The sequence below is a fragment of the Nicotiana sylvestris genome, chromosome 7 (assembly GCF_000393655.2).
Source record: "Nicotiana sylvestris chromosome 7, ASM39365v2, whole genome shotgun sequence".
NCBI lineage: Eukaryota > Viridiplantae > Streptophyta > Magnoliopsida > Solanales > Solanaceae > Nicotiana > Nicotiana sylvestris.
Window position 1 is genome coordinate 154233872 of NC_091063.1, and position 27799 is coordinate 154261670.

At 36.6% G+C, this 27799-nt stretch overlaps 2 protein-coding genes across 8 annotated transcripts in view; both read right to left on the bottom strand.

The window, feature by feature from the left end:
- LOC104222135 (uncharacterized) overlaps positions 1-18805 on the bottom strand; it is a 56495-nt gene extending 37690 nt beyond the window's left edge. Inside the window, exons 1-3 of the mRNA XM_070152479.1 lie at positions 18764-18805; positions 15824-15928; positions 15604-15640 (exon numbers count right to left, since the gene is read on the bottom strand). Of these exons, the coding sequence (XP_070008580.1) occupies positions 15604-15640; positions 15824-15928; positions 18764-18805 (184 nt within the window). The remainder of the gene's footprint in view (positions 1-15603; positions 15641-15823; positions 15929-18763) is intronic.
- LOC104212385 (uncharacterized) lies at positions 15449-27760 on the bottom strand. Of its 7 annotated transcripts, XR_707338.2 has the most exons (6): positions 27549-27744; positions 26177-26258; positions 25954-25990; positions 25781-25817; positions 15824-15905; positions 15449-15640 (listed from the first exon to the last, which is right to left on the bottom strand). XR_707338.2 is itself a non-coding variant. In XM_009761618.2 (5 exons), exons 1-4 carry the CDS (start codon positions 27725-27727, stop codon positions 25798-25800), a joined length of 318 nt encoding a protein of 105 aa, XP_009759920.1. In that variant the 5' UTR covers positions 27728-27744; the 3' UTR covers positions 21793-21974; positions 25781-25797. The 7 variants fall into 7 exon arrangements, 6 of the variants coding, with proteins under 6 accessions (XP_009759920.1, XP_009759921.1, XP_009759917.1 ...); XM_009761618.2 differs by lacking the exons at positions 15449-15640; positions 15824-15905 and adding an exon at positions 21793-21974; XM_009761619.2 differs by lacking the exons at positions 15449-15640; positions 15824-15905 and adding an exon at positions 21793-22047.
- Positions 27761-27799: the final 39 nt, after the last annotated feature.

Here is a 27799-nt window from a genome sequence, read left to right on the forward strand (position 1 = left end):
TCTAGGTTCGTAACCTGGGTATTTGTTCTAGACTGTGTACCCGAGCGGACAACTCGAGTCGAGGAGGGGGCTACGTACCGGGGACCCGCGAGATCGTCCGGCTTTGTAACTTGTCCGACCTCTTTCTTATTTCAGGTATTGACACTAACAGAATAGGGAGTCTCGACCAGCGAGCTTCTCCCCGGAGGTAAGAAGAGAAGGGTTTCGGCACAGTTTATATACAGTTCAGATAATATCAAAGCGGTAAAAGACAACATTTAGCACGTTATGCAAAAACATGTAATAAAGATCAGATAATAAAGCCAAATATAACAATTATTCTAAGCTCGAATTCTTGAACCCTGAACCAGTGGTTCTGGGTTACCGTCCCCAGCAGAGTCGCCAGAGCTGTCACACCTCCTTTTTGCGCGCCCCGCCCTGAGGGGTAAGATGCGCGGGTGGAGTTTTTCCAATTTAAGTGACAATATTCGAAATGGGATTATTTATTTAATTCAGAGTCGCCACTTGGGAAAGGTTTGGCTTTTGGTGTCCCAAGTCACCGGTTTATCTTGAATCCCAAATCGAGGAAATTTTCGACTTTTCCAAATGAAGTCTGCGAACCAGAAATTCTAAGTAAGGAATTCTGTTGACCCGAGGGAAGGTGTTAGGCACCCTCGAATCCCGTGGTTCTAGCACGGTCGCTTAAATTGTTATAATGGCTAAATATCTGATTTAAATACATGTTACGACTTACGTGCTTTTATTAAGTTTAAACCGCTTTTATTATTATCATTTATTTTTATAGAATTGCAACGTCGTGAAAATGCATCTCGAACCACGTCACAATCAATGCACCCGTAGTTGTTAACACATTTCGACTCCGTTGAGATTTGAATTTGGGTCACATAAATGCGCACCCGAATTTAAGAATGTAATTTAATTAAGTCGCGCCTAAAGAGTCTAACGCGTTATTATCTTTGGGGAAGGTAGTGGAATTCACTAAACAGTCCGTCCCAAATTCTAAGTATTTATCATGATCAATTATTGAGGGCCTCGCAATTTGCATTTTTATTTGGCGAGGCTCGTCTCATTATTTTAGAAGGGCATCCTACAGTGACTACATTTCTACTACGTTTGTCTTTAAAAAGAAAGATGATACCGAACTTTGCTTGTTTGAACAAATACAGACTGAATCTTTATTATGTTTGCCGAACCTAAATTTGTTTGATTACCTGATTGATTGTTTATGAGGTGAGAGTTACCTCATGCTTTGTCTTCATCGAGTGAATACGCTTATTAATTTGCTAAGTGAGATTGCAAGCAAACTAACAACATATACTGAGTTATATTTAACGACCTCCAAGTTTTATTTTTAAACTCTAACCTATTTGAAATTGATAAACGAAATTGGCTGTTTATTAGGAAAATTACTACTAATTGAACTCAAAATAACTATTAGTTTTCCTCAACAATCATCACATTATTTCGAAACAAGGAATCTATACCGAGACCCGATATCGAACCTATATTGGAACAAATAATCTGACAGGAGAGCTGGCATTCATAGCCAGACTCTTAACGTGACTGCATGAGAGGTTGTTTGGGATACATTTATCCCAGACCTAGTACCACAGATTTGTCAATTCAGTGGTCTAGGCAAAATACATCCAAGTGCTTGCCAATGACTCTATGTTATACAGTCATAACTAAGTCAAACAGAGTGTTATACTGAACATCAAACATACTGTCTATGTCATACTGTCATTATTATTGAACAATGCTATCTAATAGTTCGTCTCAAACAGAATGTATGTTAGTTTATACAGAATCTTTGCAGTTTGCAGTTAAACAAATACAGGCCCAACTAACATTCAACCTATTTTCAACACCAATGTTATAACATAAACAGATGTTCATTTCTTTATTTCTGCTTCAACTTCAAACTTTCAACAATACATGGTTCAGAGGTTGTGTACCTGAAAATATTTGATAATTGAAGAAGAGGTCAATCAGCAGAGTAACAATGACAACAAGTGCAGCAGCAGTAACAACAGGTAACAAAAATCCCAAAGCAAGATGCAGTTATGGCCAATGGGAAGAGGCAACAAAAATGACAGCAAAAGCAGAGGAGTGGGCTCAGAATTCAAGTGGTCCAATTCCAAAAGAGAGCAAACCAATAAGAACCAAACAACAAAATCCTAACTGATACTTGAGAGGAAATCAGCACTTATTTGAAACAGGGTAAACAGACTGGAAATCGAACAAACAGCAGGAAGAAAAGACAGTTTCTGCTTTCTGTATATCCACCCTCTATCTCCTTTCTTTCCAAAATCTAAAACCAATCTTCAGTTTTGAAATTATACTGAAGTTACTAAAAGAAATCTTTTCCAGTTCCTGTTTTCAGAAATTGAACTCTCAGATGTTCCCTCTCAGTGTCTCCCCCTCTATCTCTGTATGCTCTATCTGTGTTTATTTCAAACTCTCTCTTTTCTTCAGGGTTCCCTAACCTCTCAATCCTTCCTCTTCTTAGTTAGAGGTCTGCCCCCTTTTATAAGCCTTAACCCTACCCCTTTTAACAGCCTGTTCAGAATATATCAACACCCCTCTCATGTGCCTTCACATTTTCAGATTCCAATTAGTTATTTAAGTATTAACCCCCATCAACATTCCCTGGCAGACTTAACTTTTAAAAGGTTTAATACTTTTAAACTAAAGCAAGGTATGGGCAGTAGAATATATTTGACAGCATATGCTGTCAAATTATTTAACTTAACAAAGACCTTTAATGCAGGCCACAGGTTGTGCACAAAGCACATGAGGTGCACCAATGCACATGCTGTGCACGAGTGCACATGCCCTCCAATTCAGAATTTAAACCAAACATCCCTTTTACATTACTGATCCAAATCAACAGCTATAAGTAAACAAAACTGGTTCTTAATTGATTCAACAAATGCTTAGCAGAAGTAAGTCGATTTGTTATTGTTCGGACAGCTGAAACTAATTGACGACATATGTCGACTCGACTATATTAGCATTAACATACACAATCGTAGCCAAAAATCAGACATTTAAACAGTATCGATGCATGATTCGAATTATACTGACTAAACAGAATTACACTCGAGGAGTCAACTAGTCAGTCCAAATTGAAAATCAGCTAATTGCACAACACTTTCATACACATTATCAGAACAAATGGAAGGGCTTAATCAAACAACAGAAGTTCAGGCAAAGTGGTCAAAGCACAGTTGATAAAAGTCAAGGACACAAACAGAACATGAACAGACCCTTACAACAAACAAATGAACCAAAACAAATAAGAAAAGAAAGAACTCACCTTAAACCGTAAAAGATCAAAACCTTAACTCGGACTCGGTCATGCCTTTCTTAAGGCTGAACGGACTTTAATCGAAGTGTTTCTCAGATGAGAAACACTTTGATTAAAGTCCATTAGACCTTAATCTCTTCGGTTGAACCAGTGACGAAGAACTACAAAGTTCCAAAACTCAGATCTAGGATTCATGCTTCCCTGATCAGATTCGGACCAAACCAAGTATGGTTTGGTCACGAGGAGGGTATGGGGAGTGTCTGGTGTGAAGCTGGGGTCGGTTGGTGTAAATCGGGTTCCGACTCGAATCTTCAAATGAAGATTCGAGAAGGTGGGATAGGATTCGAGGTGTGTGGTTGATAGATTTGGGTTCAGGACGGTAAGGGGGTTCTATGGTGTTAAGGGCGAGGTCACCGGCGTCCGTGCCACCGGCTTTCATGGTGAAGGATACAGGGGCGGCTAGGGTTTGAAGGGGACGAGTTTGGTGAAGACGAAGGCAGGGGTGTTGGCTAGGGGGCAGGGTATGGTAAAGGGTTTATATAGTTAGTGGGTGGGCGGATCTCAACCGTTGGATCAACCGAAATCGATGGCTTGGATCTAAGGGTTTAGGGGAAACGGTGTCGTTTCAACTAATGGGGGTTTGGGTTGGTCCGGGTGGAAACGGGTCGGGTTCTGTTCGTGGGTATGGGAAATGTGATCTTGGCCGTTGATCAATCTGAGATCAACGGCCCAGATCAACCTGGATCAATACGACGTCGTTTGGACACCCTGGGTATCAGCTGGTGTTGGACCGGGCAGGCCTGGTTTGGGTGCATTGCTTGTTTGGGCCAATTTTAAAAAATTGGCCCAATCCGGAAGAAGAAAGGGTCTTTTTTTTATTATTATTATTTTTATTTCTTTTTCTTATTTATTTTAAAAACAAAACTAAGCAAAAAATCAAATTAAATACACACTCAATTCAATTATTTGCACACACACTAAAATATTTCAAAACAGGTAAAATTAAACAAAAAATAAAATCACGGACGAAGATGCCTATTTATGATTTTCTATTTAACGACCGGATTACGGTTCGAATTATGCATGACACACACATTTTTTGTATTTTGTTTTAATAAAGTAAAAATGGGCAAAAATCGCAAATAACCAACAAAGTGCCATGTAAAAATCCAAAATTTGTACAGCGGGGCCAATTATTATTATTTTTTATTTCTTTTGGAGCGATTGTCGTGCGAAACAAAAATCACCTGCTCACAGTGAGAAATTTGGGGTAGGTGTTATTTAGACTTGTTAGAAATAGTATAAGGAGGTTGTATATAAAATTTAAAGTCATATAATGGAGATTTGGACTGGTTTTGAACCAGAATTGCAACTAAAAATCGTGGAAGAAGTTCGTCTACAGACACTTGTATAAAAATGTATAAAAGTATAGAATAATGTATAGGTGTGTTTCTACACTCATATACACTATTATACAAGATTATACATAATTATACAAAAAACTTACTTCGTCTTTTTCCTTGCGTCTTTTCTGAAATTTAACTGAAATCTTGCTCAAATCTACTCCAAATCACTTCAAATTTAAATTTTGAACTCCTTTTGATATTTTCAATCAATTGGAACAACACTCAATCCAAACAACTAACAAATTCAAAAAAATCCATTTTCAAAAGCAAAGCTTTGAATGGTCTTCAATAGTGAACTTCTACTCTTCAATTTCTTACATTGCAAGCAGGTGACACAAGAGGAGAAGCAGAAAATATACGGTCCCTTGAAGCATATGTAGAAGATATTAGAAGAAGAGAGAGTGAAAATAATGGTTGTGAGAACATAGATTTAACTCCATAACTTTTAGAAGCAATAGTTGTAAGAACACAAATTTTGAATTTGCTAGTACTTTCAAAATATGTACAACGTGGGCTAGGTGGGGTAAAACTTAAAAATATGGGTCATTTTTTGTTATGGTGTAAAGTCATGTGTATTTTCTTGTAATTCTTTCTAAAAATTTTATGGTAAATGTTAATCGTTTGCATTTTTAGTATACTTCTTTACCTTTATATTCTAGTTTGATTGGTAGTTTTCTTTTGTTAAGTGTAAGAATCAATTTCATGTTTAAAAAAATATATTTTTAATTGAGTCCTTAAATTATTCATCACTATTTGATTCAATTATTATCAATGTATTTTAGTGAATAATAGATTTCTCAAAGGGCAATTGATTTAATAGTGTTACGTTGAAAATGTGGTCGCCGAAATATGTGTTTGGTAGTGTATGTCTTATATTTAAGAAAAAACCGACAAATAACCAAAAAACCGAAAAACCGACAAAACCCGACATAAACCGAATCAAGAAAAAACCGACTTACTTGGTTTGGTTCTAATATTTGAAAAACCGACTTACTTGGTTTGATTTCTTTTTAGGGAAAAACCGATCCAAACCGAACCATGAACACCCCTATCTAAAATGATCTATCCTTGCTAGGTCTAGAATAACAACGATTTTAAAGGAATGGAAGGAACCGGTTATGGGCTAGGCGGGTCAGATGGATTTGGGTAGTTATTTGGACTGATTTTGGCTTTTAAATGGCCCGATTGCTAAACATAAAACCCCATTGCAATTAAATTCTTATTCCTTTTTTTTTTCTTTTTCTTTAATTACAAATCCTACAAATAAAAAATCCTAAATTATCTAAAAATGTGAAATTAAACTAATTAACTAATTATAAAAATTATAAACCTCACTTAAATCTATATTAAAAGTGGAAAATCAATAAACCAAAATTAAGAGACAAAAAAATGTAAAAAAATGAGCTATTTTATAATTTTTCGAAATTTTATAAAGCAAATGATTATGTTAATTCTAAAAAAAATGTAAAAACAAATCCTAAATGCAATGCTTGATATTTTGGTATTTTTTTTATAATTTAAATAAAACTTAAACGTGCACAAGATGCAAATAATTAAATAAAATTCTACAAAATTCCTAAAATGGCAAATGATTAACAAAAATCTATTTTCTTGGGATTTTATAGGAGTATTTCGTATAAGGCAAAAATCACGTGCTCACTAGGGCTGCTTATTGGGCGGTTATTTACTCTTAACGATTTGGCTTAACGATTATCGACTTTTAAATGTATTAATCTGTTAGCCACCCGATAAGATATTGAGCGGATTAGCATCGGTTTAGCTCTTATCGGACGGTTATTGGGCGGTTTATCGGCCTAGCATACATATTCACAAATCGAAATTATCCTCAACTAGCTACTGTCGTACTGAAGTCATTCAAATCTCAAATGTTTATCCAACGATTTTCATCTTTTGGTTCACTTCAAAGCAACTTACTTCAAAAGAATAGTTCCTTCTAGGTAATTGTACCAACAGTATATTTCTGGAATTTGAGGCAATGGGATATGTAATTTAGACAGAAGCAAGACGAATGCTTCTTGCACATGTTTGCCAGGGATTTCTAAGGTGGGAAATGATGTCTCATGTTCCGAAAATTCTTCAGTGACAGGGAAATGTGGACCTCGGCATGAAAATTTGATGTCTCAGTTCAAGATTTCTACTATTCAGAAAACAAATTATTATTTCTCAGAATCATCTGTCATAGGAAATTATAGTGATAAAGGGACTATGTCCAAATGTGGTGATGCTTGCTTATCAAACTGTGATTGTGTTGTTTCTGTTTACGGCCTTAGTGAGGAGAAGGCTTACTGTTGGTTACTCAGGAGCATGGAATTTGGTGGATTTTAGGATTCTGTTTCAACTTTATTTGTGAAGGTTGAGGCTAATGCCTCAGCTTCTGGAGCAAGCGGTAGCAGAATACCTGCGGATTCATCATACGAGTCAGAAAGTATTCACGAGAAGGTTTTGGTACTTCCTGTAGTCATGAGCATGGCAGTTCTTATTGGCCTGCTCGGTTGTTTGTTATATATTAATATATTCTAGCATACTAAAATTTTCCAACTTAGAGAATAGACTATAGAGACAGAGACGGGTTTGTTTTTTATTATTCAAGTTCAAGGGTTTTTGTTTTTTATATTTAATATATATGAATAAAAATAAATTATATATATATATATATATAATTATTTATATTCTTAACGGGTTAACGGATTATCCGTTAAGAAAATTGAATAATCCGCCCCCAAACCGATAAGCTGTTAATAAAAAAATTTCAATCTGTTCCCCGTTCGTTAAGCCGTTAAGCCATTACCAGTAAGCCATTAAGCTTCGGTTCGGTTCGGTTTTCGATTTCGGATTGGTTTTGAATACCCCTAGTGCTCACAGCTGCCCCTCGTTGCTCGGAAACATGAAGAGTTTTCGGGCAAAGATAAAGTGAGCAACTACAAGCAATTTTTGCCCGTTTGAAACTCCACGAGAAGCATTTTTGTTTTGAAAAATCTGACCGAACCTTGCCTCGGAGGTTGCCTACATATCCTTGGCTATAAAGAAATCAGGTCAGTGTAGTTCTGGAAGTTTAGTAGCTGGGACTACCGCGAAACTGTGAGTTCACTGATGTTGCTGCTGTTTCTACTTGCTGAGCTCCTTATTACACCAAAATGAAAAATAAAAAGCTAAACTAGCTAAGCCTATCAACTACGAATTATAAGATTCCTATCTATAAATCTTCTGAAGCTTGATCTTGAGTCTTGGATGGTTCTTCCTGCTGACTTTGATCTGAATCTTGATGCTCGTTAGCTGCAAACGTTGGTTCATTTTTCTTCAGCTCTTCGGATCAAGGCGGGGCATGCAAAGCTTGCGACTTCAATCATATCTTGAGCATTCCGCATCTTTTCTCTGCTTCCGCACTTGAAGTTCACTTCTTTTTTTGTTCTTTTTCTTCTTTTCTTTATTCTAGATTGAGACTCATTATTTTGGTCATCTCGAACCCTGTGCCCCGAGGTAAAACCTGCTTAGACACCAAAACAAACAAACGAATGAAATTTTTCTGCCCCAGTTTTCACTAGGAAAATTTCGTGAGTTATTGTAACAAAATTCTAAGCAATTTTTTTTGTTGAAAGCAATAAAAGTCAGGATTGTGTATCCTTGGGGAAAAAAGATTAACCCTATATCTAAAATGAAAGCAACTAGGGAGTAGAGAACCTATGTTAGAAAGGTTACCAGGTTATGCTGGAAAAATGATCGGGTTATGCCAGAAAGAAAAAAGGTCCTCGGGTTATGCCGGGGAGGTCCACGGGTTATGACGGGAGAGTCATCGGGTTATGCCGGAAAAGAAGAAAAAAAAAGTCCTCGGGTTATGCCGGAAAAGTTCATCGGGTTATGCCGGAAAAGAAAAAAAGTCCTCGGTTTATGCCGGGGAGGTACACGGGTTATGCCGGGAAAGTTCATCGGGTTATGCCGGAAAAAAAAAGTCTTCGGGTTATGCCGGGAAGGTCCACGGGTTATGCCGGAAAAGAAAAAAAAGTCCTCGGGTTATGCCGAGGAGGTCCACAGGTTATGTCGGGAAAGTTCATCGGGTTATGCCAGAAAAGAAAAAATTCCTTGGGTTATGCCGGGCAAGTTAATCGGGTTATGCCGGAAAAAAAAAGGTTCTCGGGTTATGCTGGGGAGGTCCACGGGTTATGCTGGGAAAGTCATCAAGTTATGCCGAAAAAAAGAAAATGGTCCTCGGGTTATGCTGGGGAGGTCCACGGGTTATGCCAGGGAAGTCATCGGGCTATGCCGGAAAAGAAAAAAGTTCCTCGGTTTATGCCGGGAAGGTACACGGGTTATGCTGGGAAAGTTCATCGGGTTATGCCAGAAAAGAAAAAAGTCCTCGGGTTATGCCGGGGAGGTCCACGGGTTATGCCGGGAAAGTTCATCGGGTTATGCCGGAAAAGAAAAAAAGTCCTCGGGTTATGCCGGGGAGGTCCACGGGTTATGCCGGAAAAGTTCATCGGGTTATGCTGGAAAAGAAAAAAGTCCTTGGGTTATACCGGGGAGGTCCGCGGGTTATACCAAAAAAGTTCATTGGGTTATGCCGGAAAAGAAAATGGTCCTCGGGTTATGCCGGGAAGGTCCACAGGTTATGTCGGGAAAGTCATCGGGTTATGCCGGAAAAGAAAAAGGTCCTCGAGTTATGCCGGGGAGGTTCACGGGTTATGCCGGGAAAGTCATCGGTTTATGCCGGAAAAGGAAAAGGTCCCCGGGTTATGCCGGGGAGGTCCACGGGTTATGCCAGTAATCAATTAGGGAGTGGGACCCTATGTTGGAAAGATTACTAGGTCATGCTGGCATCGATTAGGGAATGGGATCCTATGTTGAGAAAGACGTAGCTAGAGATTGGAGACCCTATGCTACCATGGTTTTGAATTTTTCTTCTTCTTTTCGTTTTTTTTGTTTTTTTTTTATTTAAGAAAAATGTGTAAAAATGCATGAAAGAATTTGGAAGAGACTTCCATTTTGGATTGATTATTGTCGCAAAGTTGTTTTTAGCCCTTGTGCAGTTTCTTTTTGGTTGCACCTGCTTCTTGCAAGGTTGCTTTTGGATTGCACTCGTTTCCTATTTTCAAACAAAGAACAGCTGTTAGTTTGAAACGGTGGTTGGTTTTGTGGCCTTGATTGTTTCGATCACTTGATCTCGGCCCGGTTTCTTTGAAGAAGATCTCAGCTGCAACTGCTTGTCCCTCAGGACCGATTTCATTTCAGGCCCTCGAGAATTTCTGGTTTTTCCAGGCTTTACCATGACGGTTGGTCGGTGGAGCTCAACCTTTTCGACTTTATTTTGCCTTCGTAGGTCTTTCCCTTCTGACTTGTTGCCTTTTTCTTTTTCTTTTTTGTTATTTTTTCATTTTTTTTTCCGGAACATTGGGAAACTTTTGGCTCCTCAACCTTTGCTGCAATGGCTAATCGCGTGGGACTTAGCATTTTCCAACTTTATTTCGCCTTCATAGGCCTATCATTTCTGGCTTCTCCCTTCCAACTTTAATTTCAGATCATTTTGGTACCTTGGCTTTTCAAACTTTTGCCGAGATGGTTGGCCGCGTGGGACTCAACCTTTTCAACTTCATTTGCCTTTATAGGCACTTCGATTTGATTTTCTCCTTCCAAGAGTTTTCAATTCCAGAGCATTGGCCGCCCTGGCCAGTCGAGGTCTACTTGATGCACCTGCTGAGGCTGGGTGCTTTTTTGCACATTGGCCCGTGTCAAATGAGAACCCTGTAAATCAGTCTTACCATCCTTTCTTTGTCTTAGTTTCGGAACAACGTTAGACCGAAAAGGATTCAAAGAAAACAAACAATGGAATGGAGAATGAGTTTAAAACAAGAAGTGTCCCTTTCGGGGAAAGGAAAGAAGGACTTATCTGGAGTACATGCGGACTTCAATGAACATGACATGCCTTTTGGACTGGATGCCTGATCCATGTAAACCGTCCGACTCTCAGAAATTCATCACAATTTTTGCCTCCAAATCGAGAAACCTTGCGAGGACTCTGTCAGTGCCGATAACTGTGAGGATCCTCTTTTCGATCAGTGGCACCCTTTGCGGGTTTTAACAAGCTGGCCTCTCTTATTTCTCTACTCACCATCGCCTTATAGTGCTCTTTGAGAGTTTTCACTAACAAGACTCTCTCATTTTAATTTCTTTGCTTACTGTCACCTCACGGTGCCCGTGTGGGTTTTCACCAATAAGACTCTCTCATTTTATTTTTCTCATTTTGACTGTATCAGATCCAAGTAGTTGTATTCTCTGATCCTTGAACATTCTCACTGATTGATCGGAAGGACTTGAACAAGGTTTGAGTAAAAAGGATTTGGGTTGAGTTACAACTTTGGAACCTTTCGGGCGAAACCATCGCCGAACCATTATAACATCTGCCCCAGTTTCACTTGTTGGGGGAAATTGGATTTTTATTTTGGTGTGACTGAACCCTAGAGAGAGGATACCTACGTATCCTTTCGGAATCAAGTCGAACGTAGCTCAGGGAAACATTTTGTTTTTGTTTTTCTTTTGTTTTTCTGTTTTGCTTTGTTTCCTCTTTCTTTTTCCTTTCCTCTTTTCCTCTCTTTTTTCGTTTTTTTCATTTCTTTGTCCTTTCTTTTTTTTTTCTTTTTCTTCTCCCTCTTTTTTTTTTTTTTACTTTTCATCTCTTTTTTTGATTTTTTTTTCAATAATACTTTCAGGTTCCAAAGAGGGTAATCAAAGAAAAGTAACCGGCTCAAAAGGTTTGCAAATAGTTGATAGTGTTTGGATAGTGAGAAAGAAAAGTCTTCTTCATCCCAACCGGAGAACATTAATGTTATATAATGGATCCAATATAATACCTTTTGACTTCATTTGTATTGACAGTTGTTTCAGGAACATTTCCTTTGATGTGTCCCAAGTACAACGCACTCTTTTGGTAGTACTCTTGTTGTAATGTATGGACCTTTCCAATTCTGGAACTAATTTTCCTTCAGTTGTTCCAACTATTTCCTTAAACTTATCTTCATTGCGATCTAATCCTTGATTCATTATTTCGAGGTCTGACAGCTTTCAGGATCTGGGCATGAAGTCCACAAGCATGTCATGTTATTGAAATCTGCATTTAACAGAACTAAAAAGAAAATAAGAAAGAAAAATGACAGGATTAAGAAAAGAGACCTTCTTGGACAATGAAATATTAATTTCAATTGATTTTTGATTGATTTTTTTTTTGTTTTTTTTTAAATTTTTTTGAAGATAGAAGGGTTTACATCAGAAAGTAAGACAATAAGGTAAAACATTCGGATCACACCCTGAGATAATCCGAACGCAGAAAGGGTAGCAAGACTGGCTACGAAGACTCCCGTCTGATGGGGAACTTTCATGTTTGGCGACCATTTTTTGGCTTTTCTTCTGTCTCGGCAGTGACTGCAATGGCCTTCAGTGCCGGATAAAATTCCTCATCTTCACAAATCATTCCGACTATTGGCCTGATGTTGTGGGCAGGCAACAGATTGTTCATCACATCAAGAGCTTTTTCATCTCGAAAAATAATTCTTTCAGCTTCAATCAAATCTTCAACTGCCCTTTTGAGGGTCCAACAGTCCTCTGTACTGTGTCCCACTGCTCTAGAGTGGTATTCACATCTAGCATCAGCTCGATGCGAGGGGGACTCAGGGTTCGGTCGGTTCGGGGCCACTGGCTGCAATAGATCTAGCCTGATTAGCTTTTAGAACAAGCTTGAATACGATTCACCAATAGGGGTGAACTGATTCTTTCTGAAAGGCTCTCTTGGGCGAGAATTGTATTAGGGAACATCTGGTTGGGGATTATATGGAGCTTGGTAAGGATGGACATTTATGGGAGGTGGAGCTCGATTTTGTGTATAATGTTGTGGTTGCGGGTAAGATTGCGCGCTCATCACCGCATAGGGAGGCAGTTCCACGGCATAAGCACCATCTTGAAGGGGATAATAGTGTGGTGGGACCATATGAGGCACATATGATTGGCTGAATGACCTGCGACCTCGAGCTTGAAACCATCATAGCTCCCTCTTCAACCCCATTTATGTTCATCAAACCCTTCGAACCATTTTGAACATCTGGTGATGTGGCTTTAAAAGCAGCATGACTCAAGATTCGACCCGTTTTTAGACCGTTTTCAACCATTTCCCCAATTTTGATAGCCTCAGTGAACGGCTTCCCCATTGCAGACATCATGTTTTGATAATAATCAGCCTCTTGGGCTTGAAGAAAGACCGTGACCATTTCAATTTCGTCCATTGGAGGCTTTACCCTGGCAGCTTGCTCACGCCATTTGATAGCATATTCGCGGAAGCTTTCCGTGGTTTTCTTTTTCAAATTGGACAAAGTATTTCTGTCGGGAGCGATGTCCACATTATACTGGAACTGGCAAACAAAATCTCGGTCCATATCGTCCCACACATGCCAATGGATAATTTCTTGATCTGTATACCACTTACAAGCAATTCCGGTGAGGCTTTCCCCAAAATAGGCCATTAGCAGCTCCTATTTTCCTCCAGCACCCCTCAACTGGTTACAATATCGTTTCAGATGAGCGATCGGGTCTCCGTGCCCGTTGTACTTTTCAAATTTTGGCATCTTGAAGCCAGCTAGCAAGTGGACATAGGGAAACATACAGAGGTCAGAGTATGAGACACTCTTTTGGCCACTCAGACCTTGCATGTTTTTCAAGATTTATTCCAGGCTCTTCATCTTCCGAGCCATTTCCTCTTGCTCGAAATTTTTAACAACCTTTTCTTGCTCCACCGAGAGATCATATCACGGAGGTTGAGTGAAAGAGTATGGGGTCACATATGCTATTTCTAACTGAAGATGTGGACCCTGGAATGTGAACATTGGAGGCGGTGCCCTTGAAGCCGGTGCCTGGGTGCGAACCACAGAAGGCATGCTAGGATCATGTGAGGGCATTGGAGGGTGCCAGCATGGGATAAGCGGGTTGGGTAGAGGGGAATTGGTAACCTCATTTGACCTGGGGATCAATTCAGGGAACCCAGGGATTGCACCTGGCAGTTCCCTACCATTACACCAGGCATCCCACATTTCCAATATGCGAAAATGCAACATGTTATTCTCTTGAGCAAGCTGCTGATTCTAGCTGCAGAATAGCCGATGTCGGGCTATCCTCAGGACCGATGATGGGTAGATTGCTTGCGGAGGTCATCTGTACCTTTGGATGTTGTGAAGGAGGGGAGGCTAGATTACCAACAAAATCAACCACCAAAACCTGACTTTTTGCACATCGAACAACCTTGTTAGTTTTGAGACATTTAAAATATAGGAAATCGCACGTTGGGATGCAATGCACCTAACAGTTAAACGTTTCTACCATGTGTTTGAACGGTTGCATGTTTCATCGTGGCCTTAGCCCTTTCAGTATGTACCTTTTTTCTTTTATTTCCGCCTCTCTTAATCACTTTTGTTTTGTTTTCATTTCGTTTTTGTCGCTCTTTTTATTTTCATTTCGCTTTTGTCGCTTTTTTTTTCACTCTTTTATTTTTGTCACTCTCTTTTTTTCACTCAATTTTTCTTTTCCTTTTTTCCAGTTTATTTTTCACTCAGTTACTTTTATGGCTATGATCGAATCCGATGGGGATTGCCTACGTATCATGACCCCGTATGAATCAGATCTTGCGTAGTTCGGGAAGATTGGTAATAGAGTAAATAAACTAACTCTCTTTTGTTTGTTTACTTTTATAAAACTCAGACCATGAAAGCTTTAAGAAAAAGGAAAACATATTTTTTTGAATTTTTTGTTTTGTTGTTATTATTTTTTTGGAATTTTCGAAAGAAATGCTTTTAAAAGAAGAAAGGAAAGATATTTTCTTTTGAATTTTTGATTTTGATTTTATTTTTATTTTTGAAAGAAAGACTTCTAAAAATTCCTTTGCTTTTGATTTGAACTTTGGGAATTTTAAAAGTAACAGAAAATATTTTTGTTTGAATTTTTATTTGTTTTCTCTTTTTCTAAAGAAAAAAGAAATTATTTTTGGATTTTGGATGTTGCCTCTTAATTTCGAAAGAAAGACTTTTAAGAAAATGTTTTGAATTATTTTTATTTATTTACAAAAAGTACTTCTAAAAAAAAGCAAAATATTTTGGACTTCAATTTTTAATTTTTTTTTGACATTTACGAATGAAATACTTTTAAAGAAGGAAAAAATATTTTGTTTTTTGGATTCATTTTTTGATTTTTTGATTTTTTTGGAAAAATACTTCAAAACAAAGAAAACCGTATGAAATACTCCAGAAAGAAGGAAATCACTTTTTTTTTGTTAGTTTTAACAAAAAACTAAAATTGGAAGCAACTTCTATATTGGCTTAATCTTGGGAAACATGAAATTACCCTCCCACTTAACAGCAACCAAAATATCAGAACTAACAGGCTCTATCAGTTAGCATTATTGACTATGCTCGGAGTGTTAGCCTCATGCTAATGAGAGGACAGACGTCTACGTAATTAGGCAGTTGTCCCTTTGATTTTTTTTAAGGGACAGATGTAGTCATTTTGCCACAGCTAACTGATATCTTCCGGTCAATGTAACCAGTTGCTCTTTCACTCAACATCTCCCATGAAAAACTAAACTCCACAATAAGTCACCCCAAAATCACAAATATGAACACAACTTTCTTGTGACTTGAAAGTATTAATGCTTGTTTATCTTGTTCATATCTTAATATTGACATTGTTCTAATCTGGAATACACCTACAAACTCCCTGATTACAGAATTAAAATTAACTCAACAAATTGGTCAATATGATATTCTGATATAATATTTTGTCTCATTACAGCAATCCAACATTGTATACACAGAACGAAGCAGTTGAATAAAATTCTAAGCATACCTTCAGAAGATGCCTTCTGAAACTGAGTTACCAATTCCTGAAACAAGAATGAAAGAATTGATTAGTGAAATATGCAAACAAGTTTTCTGCTTATACAGGAATTTCATGTAAAAGTAATGTTTTCTTAATATCAGCATATGAAGTTCTGTAGTTGAGCAGTTCTGGTCTTCTTTCTTACATAATGTCAGGCGATCAAATATATCGACTAAGGAGGTCTAACCTGAAGGTATTCCACCCTCGGAGTTCCATATTTTCCAGTGCGTTCTTCTTGCCTTTGGCTATTAGTGAACATGTGACTGCAACTATGGAAGAGGAAGAGATCAGACTGCAGCAACAATGTAAACAGGATGTGCACAGAAGATAAGATTTTTAACTTACAGTTGTATTTTTCCAGTAATAAAGCAATTAATATTAGTAAAAGCAACTTAGATCTAGCAGAAACGGAAAACAGAAAAAACAACTAGTATCACTTAGATTCCGATCATTCCCTTTTTCTTCCCCCACCCTTGCCACCCTCGTTTCATCCAGCTCAACATTCCTCCTCCTCCTCCTTTTAACCCCCTCCCCTCCCCCGGTCCTTTAGAATTTTATATATTGTAATTATGATAATTGTAAACTAGTCCATGGACAAACTGTCAATAAACCATTAATAATCAATCAACTATCCCTCAATCTCAAATTAATTCCAAGACCAAACAATCCATCTTAAGCAGAAACTAAGATTTGTCTAATTATCACATTTTTTTCCTACTGAAGATAACTACTTTAATCACAACTAGTTGGTACAATATTTTTCATTTGTTTATATTGTGTTCTATACTTTTTTTTAGACCAATACATATGTCTGGGGCGAACCCTTATAACCAACAACAGTCTTCAAAACTTGAGGATAATGGATTCGTCTCTCTACCATTCTCCACATAAATATCAATTGTGTTCTATTCTTAACTGTCGGGTCTATCGGAAATAGCCGCTCTACCTTCACGGCTTCACAAGGTAGGGGTAAGGTCTGTGTACACACTACCAAACCCCATTTATAGGATTATACTGAATTTTTTGTTGTTGTTGTTATTGTTGTTGTTATTGTTGTTCTATTCTTAATCAGTTATGACAAGTTAATAAAGCCTTTGATTGTAGCAGGACATCCAATGATAACTAAATGCCAAAATGGAAGTAACAAGTTGATACTTTGCAGCAAATTCAATCTAATAACTAAAATTCCTCAAAGATTTGAAATAATTGAAACCAAATGCTAGAAGGGGACTTTAAATTTAAAAAATGAGAATCTAGTAAAAAAAATAGTATGAGTAACACTTATTTTAACTCAAGGTACGAAAGGAGGATTCTCAATCAATCAAACAACATAATTAGATATTAGATAGGCAAAATAGTACTTCCATCTTTTATATCTTCCATCTTTTTCGTACTTCCTATATTTTTTATATTGCTGTTATTTTTATTTTCTGTTATGTTATGTTATTTTATGTAATTTTATTATGAGTCTATTAATAGTACTAATATATCGTCTCTTGTCGCTGTGTTGAGCCGAGGGTCTCTTGGAAACAGCCTCTCTGCCCCTCGGGGTAGGGGTAAGGTCTGCGTATATATTACCCTCCCCAGACCCCACTTGTGGGATTATACCGGGTTGTTGTTGTTGTTGTTATTGTATAAGCAAAATAGTAAATAGCACTCTTCTGTTTATCCATATACAACAGATTTCTTTTTAATTGAGGTGAATTACCATTCTAATTTAAAAATGTACCGTAGGAATTCAAAGTGGATGATAATACTTTTGAGCAAAATGCGAGAAAGCTCCGACGATTAGGAGATGATGAAAGTTACAACAACAACAACCTAGTATAATCCCACTTAGTGGGGTCTGGGGAGGGTAGTGTGTACGCAAACATTACCCCTACCCTAGGGTAGAGAGACTGTTTCCAAATAGACCCCCGGCATCCTTCCCTCCAAGAACTTCCCACCTTGCTCTTGGGGAGACTCAAACTCACAACCTCTCGGTTGGAAGTGGGGGTTGCTTACCATCAGAGCAACCCCTCTTGTCTTGGAGGGAAGTTATGGAAGTTATGGAAAAGTTTCTTCAGTTTTCCGGAAGAGAAAATTTCTTTAGTTTTCTGGAAGAGATGACGGGGAGATCAATTGGGCTTCAGGATGCTGGGCTAGAATACAGTTAGGGATGTCAAATGGGTTGGGCGGGGCAGGGCAAGCTTTGACCCGCTAAGATCTTGACCCGCCCTGCCCTGCCCCGTTTACCATCTTCACAATTTTTTGCCCTGCCTCGCCCCGCCCTGCCAACCCTGCCCCGTTTTTCCGTTTTTCCTTATTTTTTCTCTTTATTTTTAGTTTGATAGTATTTTCTACTTCTCTGACCTCTATATATTTTTGCTTTTAATGCCTGAAAATTATATAAAATTATGATTTTATGAAAGTCAAAATCTGGAATTTTCTGTTTCAAATTTTTGGAATTCCTGCTGGAGTTGTCTTAGAACATCTTCCACCTTGTTCTTGCTAATTTTTCACATAATAATTTGAAAACCATAAGCCTCCGCCTCCCTAACCCACTTGTCAATAATGAAAAATGCACAATTATGAAAATAAGAATCTGCATTTGAATGTTTTAGTTTGACTTTCACTATTATTAAAAGAAAAGCTTCAAAATTTTAATTATTTAGTACATAACTTAGAAAAACAAATTATGCATTCACTCCTAATAAAAACATTATTTTATATTGTTATTGTTAACATCATTTTCATTGTGATATTAAACTCTTTGCTTATCTATATTATCTCAGATTACTTCAAGAGTAAATTAATTTTTTATCACTGAAATGCAACAATTGTCTATACTTTTCCCGATAAGCTGTTATCAATATTTCACGTTTTTTATTTTTTTAAGTATTGGTTTCCAGTTTCCACTGAGTTGGACACAAGTTAAGGGCGTAAATGCCTGCTTAAAGTCGATGTTAGTTGCTCCGTCACAAACACGAATCTCATTTCGCTAACCTACAGCTAGCTATGCGAACTTCATCTCAGTGACCCATCCCTGCCCTGCCCCATTAACATTTTAAAAAAAATGAATGCAGACCCGCCCTGCCCCGCCCCGCCCCATTTAAGTATCGCCCTGCTCTACCTTGCTCTACCCTACCCCATTGTCATCCCTCTCAATGACCCATCTCTGCCCTGCCATATTAACATTTTTTTTAAAAATGATTGAAGACATTGCCCTGCCCCATAAAAGCTTTCACCCTGCCCTGCTCTGCCCTACCCTGACCCACTGCCATCCCTAAATACAGTGGGAGAAACTAAAAAATAGTCATATTTACAAGTGGTCATTCAAAAATAGTCATAGTTTCAAAAGTAATCGAAATTTAGCCATTTTCATGTAAAGATAAATCTGAACGAAAACACTATTCAAAATCCAAAAATATACTCCAGTATAATATACTGGAGTTCCAGCATAAGTATACTGGAACTCCAATATATTATACTGGAACTTTCCGTGTGTTAGAGTTCCAACATTATATGCTGGAAGTTCATATACAAATGCACTGATTTCCAGTATATTATGCTGGAACTTTTCGTGTTGCAGTAAAATAGTTGCTCTTTTTCAATGACTTTGCAAATGCTGGCTATTTTTGAATGACCAGTCCGAAAACTAGCTAGTCCGTGCTATTTTTACGAATACAGTAGATAGGTAGAAATGACATCAGATAGCCACTTTAATGGTTCTATTTAAAACCTAGTCACAACTTATAATGTATTTAACGTTTAGCCACATTGCTGAACTGCGAAGTTCAAATAGTTCGAATTGTCACAACTCAAACTTTCATGACACTAGCCTATCCGCCTGAAGTTCTTCACTCTATAGCTAACTTCATGACACTAGGCTGAAGTTCGTTTTATTATTGTTGAAGAGGTTCAAAAAAATTTTGCTCTATTGTTATTGTTGTTGTCGTTTGTGACAAAATATTATGCTATTTATACATCATGCTCCTTTATAATTTTAAATTTAAGAAATTGACCTTTTTAGTACGAATTCATTTACCTAATGTGGTTTGTTCCCTTTGTATAAGCTTACAACCTATTGCACTAATTAATATCTATATGTAGACAATATTCTCGGGTGATTCAATGATGAAGCAAAAATTATCATGCAGATATTACAAAGAATCTTCTAAAAGAAGGTTGAAGTTACTAAGAAGGAAAAAAATGGAGGAGAATAAGAAGAAGAAGCATATAAAAGGTATAGCCTGTTTGGCCAAGCTTCAAAAATTAGCTTATTTTGAGAAGTTTGCCAACGTATTCATCTACCATGATGAGGTTTGCCTACGTATCTCACATTAGGTGAGATACAAATCCGCGTAGTTCGGCCATTTTGACAAATCAGGGGAAACATGACACTTGAAAAGTTTGGCTCATTTTGAAATGACCATTCTTTTCTTTTTTAAAAATTCGGCCGAGTTTCGGGAGTTTTCAAATATTGGAATTTTGGAAACCGGATGAATTTTCTCTCTCCTACCTCTCACTCCTGATTTTTTCATTTTTTAATTTTTTTTTGTCCCTATTATAGAAACCGATCAATATGCAAACCAGATCAAACAAAATGCACAAGTAGCACGTAAGATACATCATGATGGTCTTGTAATTTGGGGTATACATTTCCTAGACGAACTCAATCCCTGTGTTGAGTCTCCAAAGTTAAATACACGTGATGCAAACAAATGTTCCTAATAGGGATCTGACATGAAGCTCTGTTATTCTAGGTTTAAATCCTGAACCAGCTTACTCAAGCGGACAGCTCGAGTCGAGATGAGAGTAACGTACCGGGAGCACGAAAGTCTACCTGACCTAGTTACTGATCCAGTCTCGTTCTAATTGGTATGACCTCTAATAGAAACGTGAGTCACGTGCACGTGTGCACCATAAATTCAGAAGACTCGGAAGAGAGGTGTAATAAGACAGTTTATACAGTTCAAATAATATCAAAGCGGTAAATAAGTGACATTTAGCATATTAAGCCCACAAACACAGTAATATCATACAATCAGTAAAGCAAAGTATAGATCACATCACAAGCTCGAATTCTAAACCCTGAACTAGAGATTCTAGGTTCGTTCCCCAGCAGAGTCGCCAGAGCTGTCACACCTCTTTTTTTCGAGGAATAGGGAGTTTTTCCAATTAAAGTGACATATGAGATTATTTATTTAATTTAGAGTCGCCACTTGGAATAATTATTATGGTGTCCCAGGTTATCAATTTGTTTTAAAATCCCAAATCGAGGAAATTGACTCTGTTTATAGTCCGCGAAACACAGAAGACCGAGTAAGGAATTCTGTATATCCGGAAGAAGGTATTAGGCATTCCTGAATTTCGTAATTTTAGCACGGTCGCTTTAATCACACTTGACTTAATTAATTATTAATTACGCATTTTTAGAATCTATGTATATTTTACCTTTTACCGCTTTTAATTATGGCGTTTATGGATTTATATTTTTGAAACAGATCACGTGTATGTGATCCCGTTTGGTTTATTATGCCAAAAATCATGTCACGCGTATGTGTACACGATTAATAACACTTTATTATTATTAAGATTGTTTGTCCAAAGTCGCGCGAACGCGTACCTTAATTTATTTTGAAATCATAATTATGTCACGCGAACGTATACATAATCATGATAATTTGATTAATTAAGAACGCGCCTAAAGCATGCTATCATATTCATGGTTGTTCATTTCCTAAGTTTGGGATTATTGTAAAGCCTTGAGTTATGGAAAATGTGGAAGAAATAAAGTAAATTAATTATGGAGAGGTGGGATAGCTTATTTAAGTATATACTAAAGTTATCGAGCGTCGCAGAATAAATGCATTTTTTGTACATACTCTCTTCCTCTTCTATTAGTTCTAACTCTTATTTTAATGTCAAATGTAATTCTTATCTCTCGAGATCGAAACCCGTGACATATTTATGAATAACAGTTCGTATGAAATCCAAGTAACCAACCACTGCCAAAAAATATTCTAGAGATATTAAAGTATTCAAATCATTTAAGAATTAGAACTAAGGATCAATTTCTTCAAATATATTCCAAAACAAAGCAAGACATATAGACCTTCCGTTAACAAACAAGCAAACTAGCGAGACTCAACTATTTTGAAAGATAAAATCAAATCGAAACCAAATAGAGCTCACATTTCAGGAGCTAATTTATTACATCAACGACCATATTTGAAAATTCTACAATAACAATCACTGTCAGAGATTACCCCTCCAGACAAATACACGATTAACATTAATATGGAGATGCTAAACATGATAATAATCTGGCTGTTCACAAACTTAGAGGTGTGTACCTAGTATTCGCGAATGGAATCAAAATGGCCAAATAAAGGCGAATCAGTGAAGGATGTAGCTCAGCTAACAATCCTAGCAATACAACAACAGAAGTTCGGCAATGCTTCGACATAGAACAACTTTAGAAACCCAGAACCATGAACAACAGCTTTCAATAATAACAGATATTCACCCATTTGTTTAGGAAATATAATTCTATTTATCCTTGTCTACCCATTTGTTTTTTCTACCCATAAACTAATTATATTTCCTACCCGTAGTAGTTTTTGTGGGGATTTTTTTTTATTCTCCAATTATTTTTCGTCATGGACACTTTGTCTTTGTCAAATGCTGAATGTTTCACTTGTGAGCTGGGGAAAAAAATTGTGAAGTTCCTTGTGATAAGTGAATACTGTGAAAACATGAAGGGTCGACATTAACAAAAAGCAAAACCTGCATCAAGTTTGGCCGAGAATTAATATTTTTATTGCATATCCGAATCAGTTTGTTCCTACCTCAATTAATTTCATATAATGACGTAGTCAGGAATTTTATCAAGAGAGTTCAAATTTTAAGAAAATTACGCTATATTAGCTAAATAATAAAAATACTTTGTAATAGAATTATAATTTTATAAATCAAAACTAATATAAAAAAGGATAAAATAAACAAAAATTAATAATAAAAGTATAAAAAAGGATTAAAAAAAATTAATAATAAAAGTAAGCATAAAACCAAAAGAAAGAGAGAGTCGAGAGGATTGTGGAGTAGTATATAGAGAGCTTTTATTGAAGAAATTTTTAAAAGCTTGACTTTGAAATTATAAAATTTATTCAGAAACAATTTTAAATTTAAAAACAACTTCTAAGATTAGTTATTTGTTTTTACACATACGACGATCTCCATTTAGTTTTGGCAAACAAAAGGAGCAAACATTTACATGAAGATTTAAACATATCTCACTCAACAATATTAAAGGTATTCAAAAGGTAATATATAATCATATAAATTAAATTGATCTGTATCCACAGTATAGTATTTTAGCGAAGGCTATTCACTTGACTACTCTTGGCATTCTACCCCAAAAAAAAAAATAAGACTACCCTTGGCATAGTGTTGCTACGCTATTGATTTCATGAGGTACCTGTTTACTGAATAACTTTTTTCACCAAGGATTGAATGAGTATTTTTTAGTATTTTTTTTAATCTTCATTGCAATTTGAAATTGGTATGTATGATTTTTAACGCATTATATTGATCACTAGATCACACTCTTAAATGCACAAAACTAATATCTTCATTTAAACATTGGAGATTTAGGTACTTTTGTTCTTTCAGGCACATAGGCAGATCACAGATGCAAAGACAAAAAAAAATATGAAGATTTCGTTTTTTCCAGTTTCATCAAGTACTTCTTAAACATGATTTATCTAATTTATGTGGAACAAATTGGTTAAACTTTGTGATAAATCCTGTAAATATTTGTCGTTTTAATTTTGAGATTACCACATTCAGATTTTTGGCGAGATCAACATTTATTCTACTCATCCAAGATTTCAACGAAAATTGCCCGCTAGATTTAATGTTTACTTTTTCTAGCCGGTATACATGAATTATACACTGATTATTCACAATAATACATATGATACATGAATTTTATATCTGTAGCAACAATTTTCGCAAATTTATCATATGCAGTGCAGGAGTAACTGTGTTAGTTTTCTAGAATTACGTCAACTTACTATCCATAAATTTTTTCCGATTAAAAACTTTGACATATTGACGAGGCCAATGTGTATAGGAATTTCCTGCTCGTGCTTTGTTAAATTCTAGTATAGTTTATGATATCGTCCCACAAAGATTGGAAAATCTATTCTACAGACTTATAATATTTTAGCTACTATTTGAGAGGATCGGATTGATGAAAACTTTGTGGAATTAAAACTTGTTAAATACTTAACAAAATTAAACAACTTTCGAAAGATTTATAATTTAAAAAAGAGTTGGGAATCGTTGAATTCACTTGATAATATATTATAATAAAATCTCACTTTCTACATGTATTTCTCTAAAGGATAATAAAATCTCACTTGATCACACTCTATTTATAGAGTTTTCTTGCCTAAGGTTCTCCATAGTTGCAACTATGGAAATTGTAAGTATAGCTATGACTTTGCCAATTGAGTTTCATTCTGCAGAGGAAGAACCATACTTTCAACTATAGTTTGCTAGTTGCAATTATGTAATTTGCTTCATGATTTCAAATTGCCATTGTCGCAACTATGGTGCAATATTTGCTTCTTCATTCTCAGTTGACTACTCAATTCTCACTCTTTTTTGCTTCTTTTCTTTAATTTTCATACGCTCTTCCTCCTGCGAAGTATGTTAGAAAATATGGGAGAGTATGGTATATTTATTCATGTTTTATTTAAAATCTTTAATATTTAACATATAAAAATATATGAATAAATTATACCCATCACATATATACTTAGTAAATTGTTATATTTCAAGATAGGAAGCCACTCAAGAGTCAAGGAACAAACAAAGGTGGTTTTGGAATTTGATGATGTACATAGGACTTCCTTTTTCTTTCCCGGGTGGTGTGCGGGCCAGCTTACGCAAAACACTCGAGTATTCTACCGGATACCTGTGACCTCCCACCAGTACAAGTACTAGACATGTTTATCTAAGAAATACTGAGCCAAATTGTTGAAGCTTGTACTAACTCCATGTCACGTCCCTAACCCCGAATCCGGTCGTGATGGCGCCTCTCGTGAAGACAAGGCCAGCCAGTTCAACCCAACTCAACTCTTAAAGCAGTTAATCAACATAAAAATAGTCTAAACATGATTTAAACAATACTAAATAGCGTAGTTAAAACGCGTAGTTGCTTTAGGCGCGTTATTTTAAAAATTACCTTCCTAAACTCGGGTGTGCATTTCATGTGACTCAAATCCAAATTTCAACAACGTTAAATAAAATATGTCGCGGACTGCGGGTGCATTTCATGTGGCGTGGTTCAAAGACGTGTTTTAAATAACGTTGAATCTTCCTAAAAATAATTTAAAAGCGGCTAACAAGTTAAAAGTATACCATAGGCTAAAACATGTATTAAAATCAAATAATAAGCCAGTTGTAATAGTTTAAGCGACCGTGCTAGAACCAAGAAATCCGGGGGTGCCTAACACCTTCCTTCGGGTTAACAGAATTCCTTACTTAGAATTTCTGGTTCGCAGACTTCAAAAGGAAAATCGAAATTCCTCGATTTGGGATTTTAAAATAAACCGGTGACTTGGGACACCAGAAAACAAACCATCCCAAGTGGCGACTCTGAATAAAAATAAATAAATAATCCCATTTCGAATAATGTCACTTAAATTGGAAAAACTCCCTTGTATACCCTCGGGTAGTGTAAAAAAAGAGGAGTGACATTATCCCTTCGATTTTTTTTCTTTTTCTTTTTTCAGAGACAGATTTAGTCGTGTTGTCACAACTAACAGCTATCTTCTGGTTAGTGTAAATAGTTGCTCTTTCACTCAACACCTCGCATGAAAAACTCAACTCCACAATAAGTCACCCCGGAATCACAAATACGAACACAACTTTCTTATGACTTGAAAGTATTAATGCTTGTTTACCATGTTTTTATTTTTATATTAACATTATTGTAATCTGGAAAACACCTACGAACTCCATGATCAAAGAATTGAAATTGACTCAACAAAAAGGTCAATATGATATTCTGATAAAACATTTTGTCTCATTACAACAATCCAATGTTGTAGACACAGAATGAAGCAGTTGAATAAAACTCTAAGCATACCTTCAGAAGATGCATTCTTAAATTGAGTTACCAATTCCTGAATCAAGAATGAAAGAATTGATTAGTGAATTATGCGAACAAGTTTTCTGCTTATACAGGAATTTCAAGTACAAGTTATGTTTTCTTAATATCAGCATATGAAGTTCTGCAGTTGAATAAAACTCTAAGCATACCTTCAGAAGATGCATTCTTAAATTGAGTTACCAATTCCTGAATCAAGAATGAAAGAATTGATTAGTGAATTATGCGAACAAGTTTTCTGCTTATACAGGAATTTCAAGTACAAGTTATGTTTTCTTAATATCAGCATATGAAGTTCTGCAGTTGAGCAGTTTCAGTTTTCTTTCTTACCTAATGTCGTCAAGCGATCAAATATATCGAGTAAGGAGGACTTACCTGAAGGTATTCTACCCTCGGAGTTCCATATTTTCCACTGTGTTCTTCTTGCCTTTGGGTATTCGTGAACATGTGACTGCAACTACGGAAGAGGAAGAGATCAGAATGCAGCAACAATGCAAACAAGATGCGGACTAAATATAAGCTTCTAATTTACAGTTGTATTTTTCCAGTAATAAAGCAATTAATATTAGTAAAAGCAACTTAGATCTAGCAGAAACGGAGAACAGAAAAAGCAACTAGTATCCCTTAGATTATGATCATTCCCCTTTTATTCCCACGCCCTTGCCATAACCTTAAACCCCACTGCTGCACCCTTGTGCCATCCATCAGCACAATAACCCTTCCTCTTCCTCCATATCCCGCCCTTGATAAGTAGCCGTCACCTTCTCGTCGGCAATCACCGTCGCCAAGAATGGCATAGTCGCAAAGCTTCATCGTGCAATACACCCTTTCAGTAGCTATCCACACAAGCATATGATGTTTAAGTGTGAACACCCCCCCCCCCTTCCTTTTCCGTTCCTTTAGACAACAACAACAACAACAAAAAACCCCAGTGTAATCGCACAAATAGGGGTCTGGGAAGGGTAGTTTGTGCACAGTCTTACTCCTACCTTATGCAGGTAGAGAGGTTGTTTCCTGTAGCCCCTGCATTCCTTTAGAATTTCATATATAGTAATTATGATTACTGTAAACTAGTCCATGGACAAACTCTCTATGAACCATTAAGAGTCAATCAAGTATCCTTCAGTCTCATATTAGTTCCAAGACCAAATAATCCATCTTAAGCAGAAACTTAGGTTGCCTAAATCTCACACTTGTCCTGCTGAAGATAATTACTTTGACCCCAACTAGTTGGTACAACATTTTTCATTTGTTTCCATTGTGTTCTATATTTTGTTCTTTTTTTATGACCGAGACATCCGTCTGGGGCGAACCCTTATGACCAACCACAGGCTTCAAAACCGAGGATAATGGATCCGCCGCTCTACCATTCTCCACTTAAATACCCATTGTGTTCTATTCTTAATCGGTTACGACAATTTTGTAAAACTTTTCATTGTAGCAAGACATCCAATGATAACTAAAGGCCAAAAAAGGAAGCAACAAAGTTGATTATTTTGCAGCAAATTCAAGATCAACCAAATGGTCTAATAATTAAAATTCCTGAAAGATCTGAAACACATTGAAATCAAATGCTAAAAGAGAACTTTCAATTAGAAAAATGAAAATCTAAAAAAAATAAAATAGTAGCACTTATTTTAACTTAAGGTCTTAAAGGGAATTTTCAACCAATCAAATGCAACATTAGAAACAAACAAATTGTGAAAAAGGAGCAAAAAATAGAGCTGTAAACAGATAAAACTTATACTTTTGAGCAAAATGAGGGAGAGCTCCGACAAGAGGAGATGATGAAATTTCTTCAATTTTCCGGCAGAGATGATGGGGGAGCACTTGGGCTTCAGAGCGTTGGGTTAGGGTACAATAGATAGGTAGAAATGACATCAGGTAGCCACTTTTTAAATGATTGTATTTAAAACCTAGCCACATCTTATAGTGTATTTAAAGTTTAGCTACATTGCTAAACTGCCAAGTTCAAAACTCAAACTTCATGACACTGGC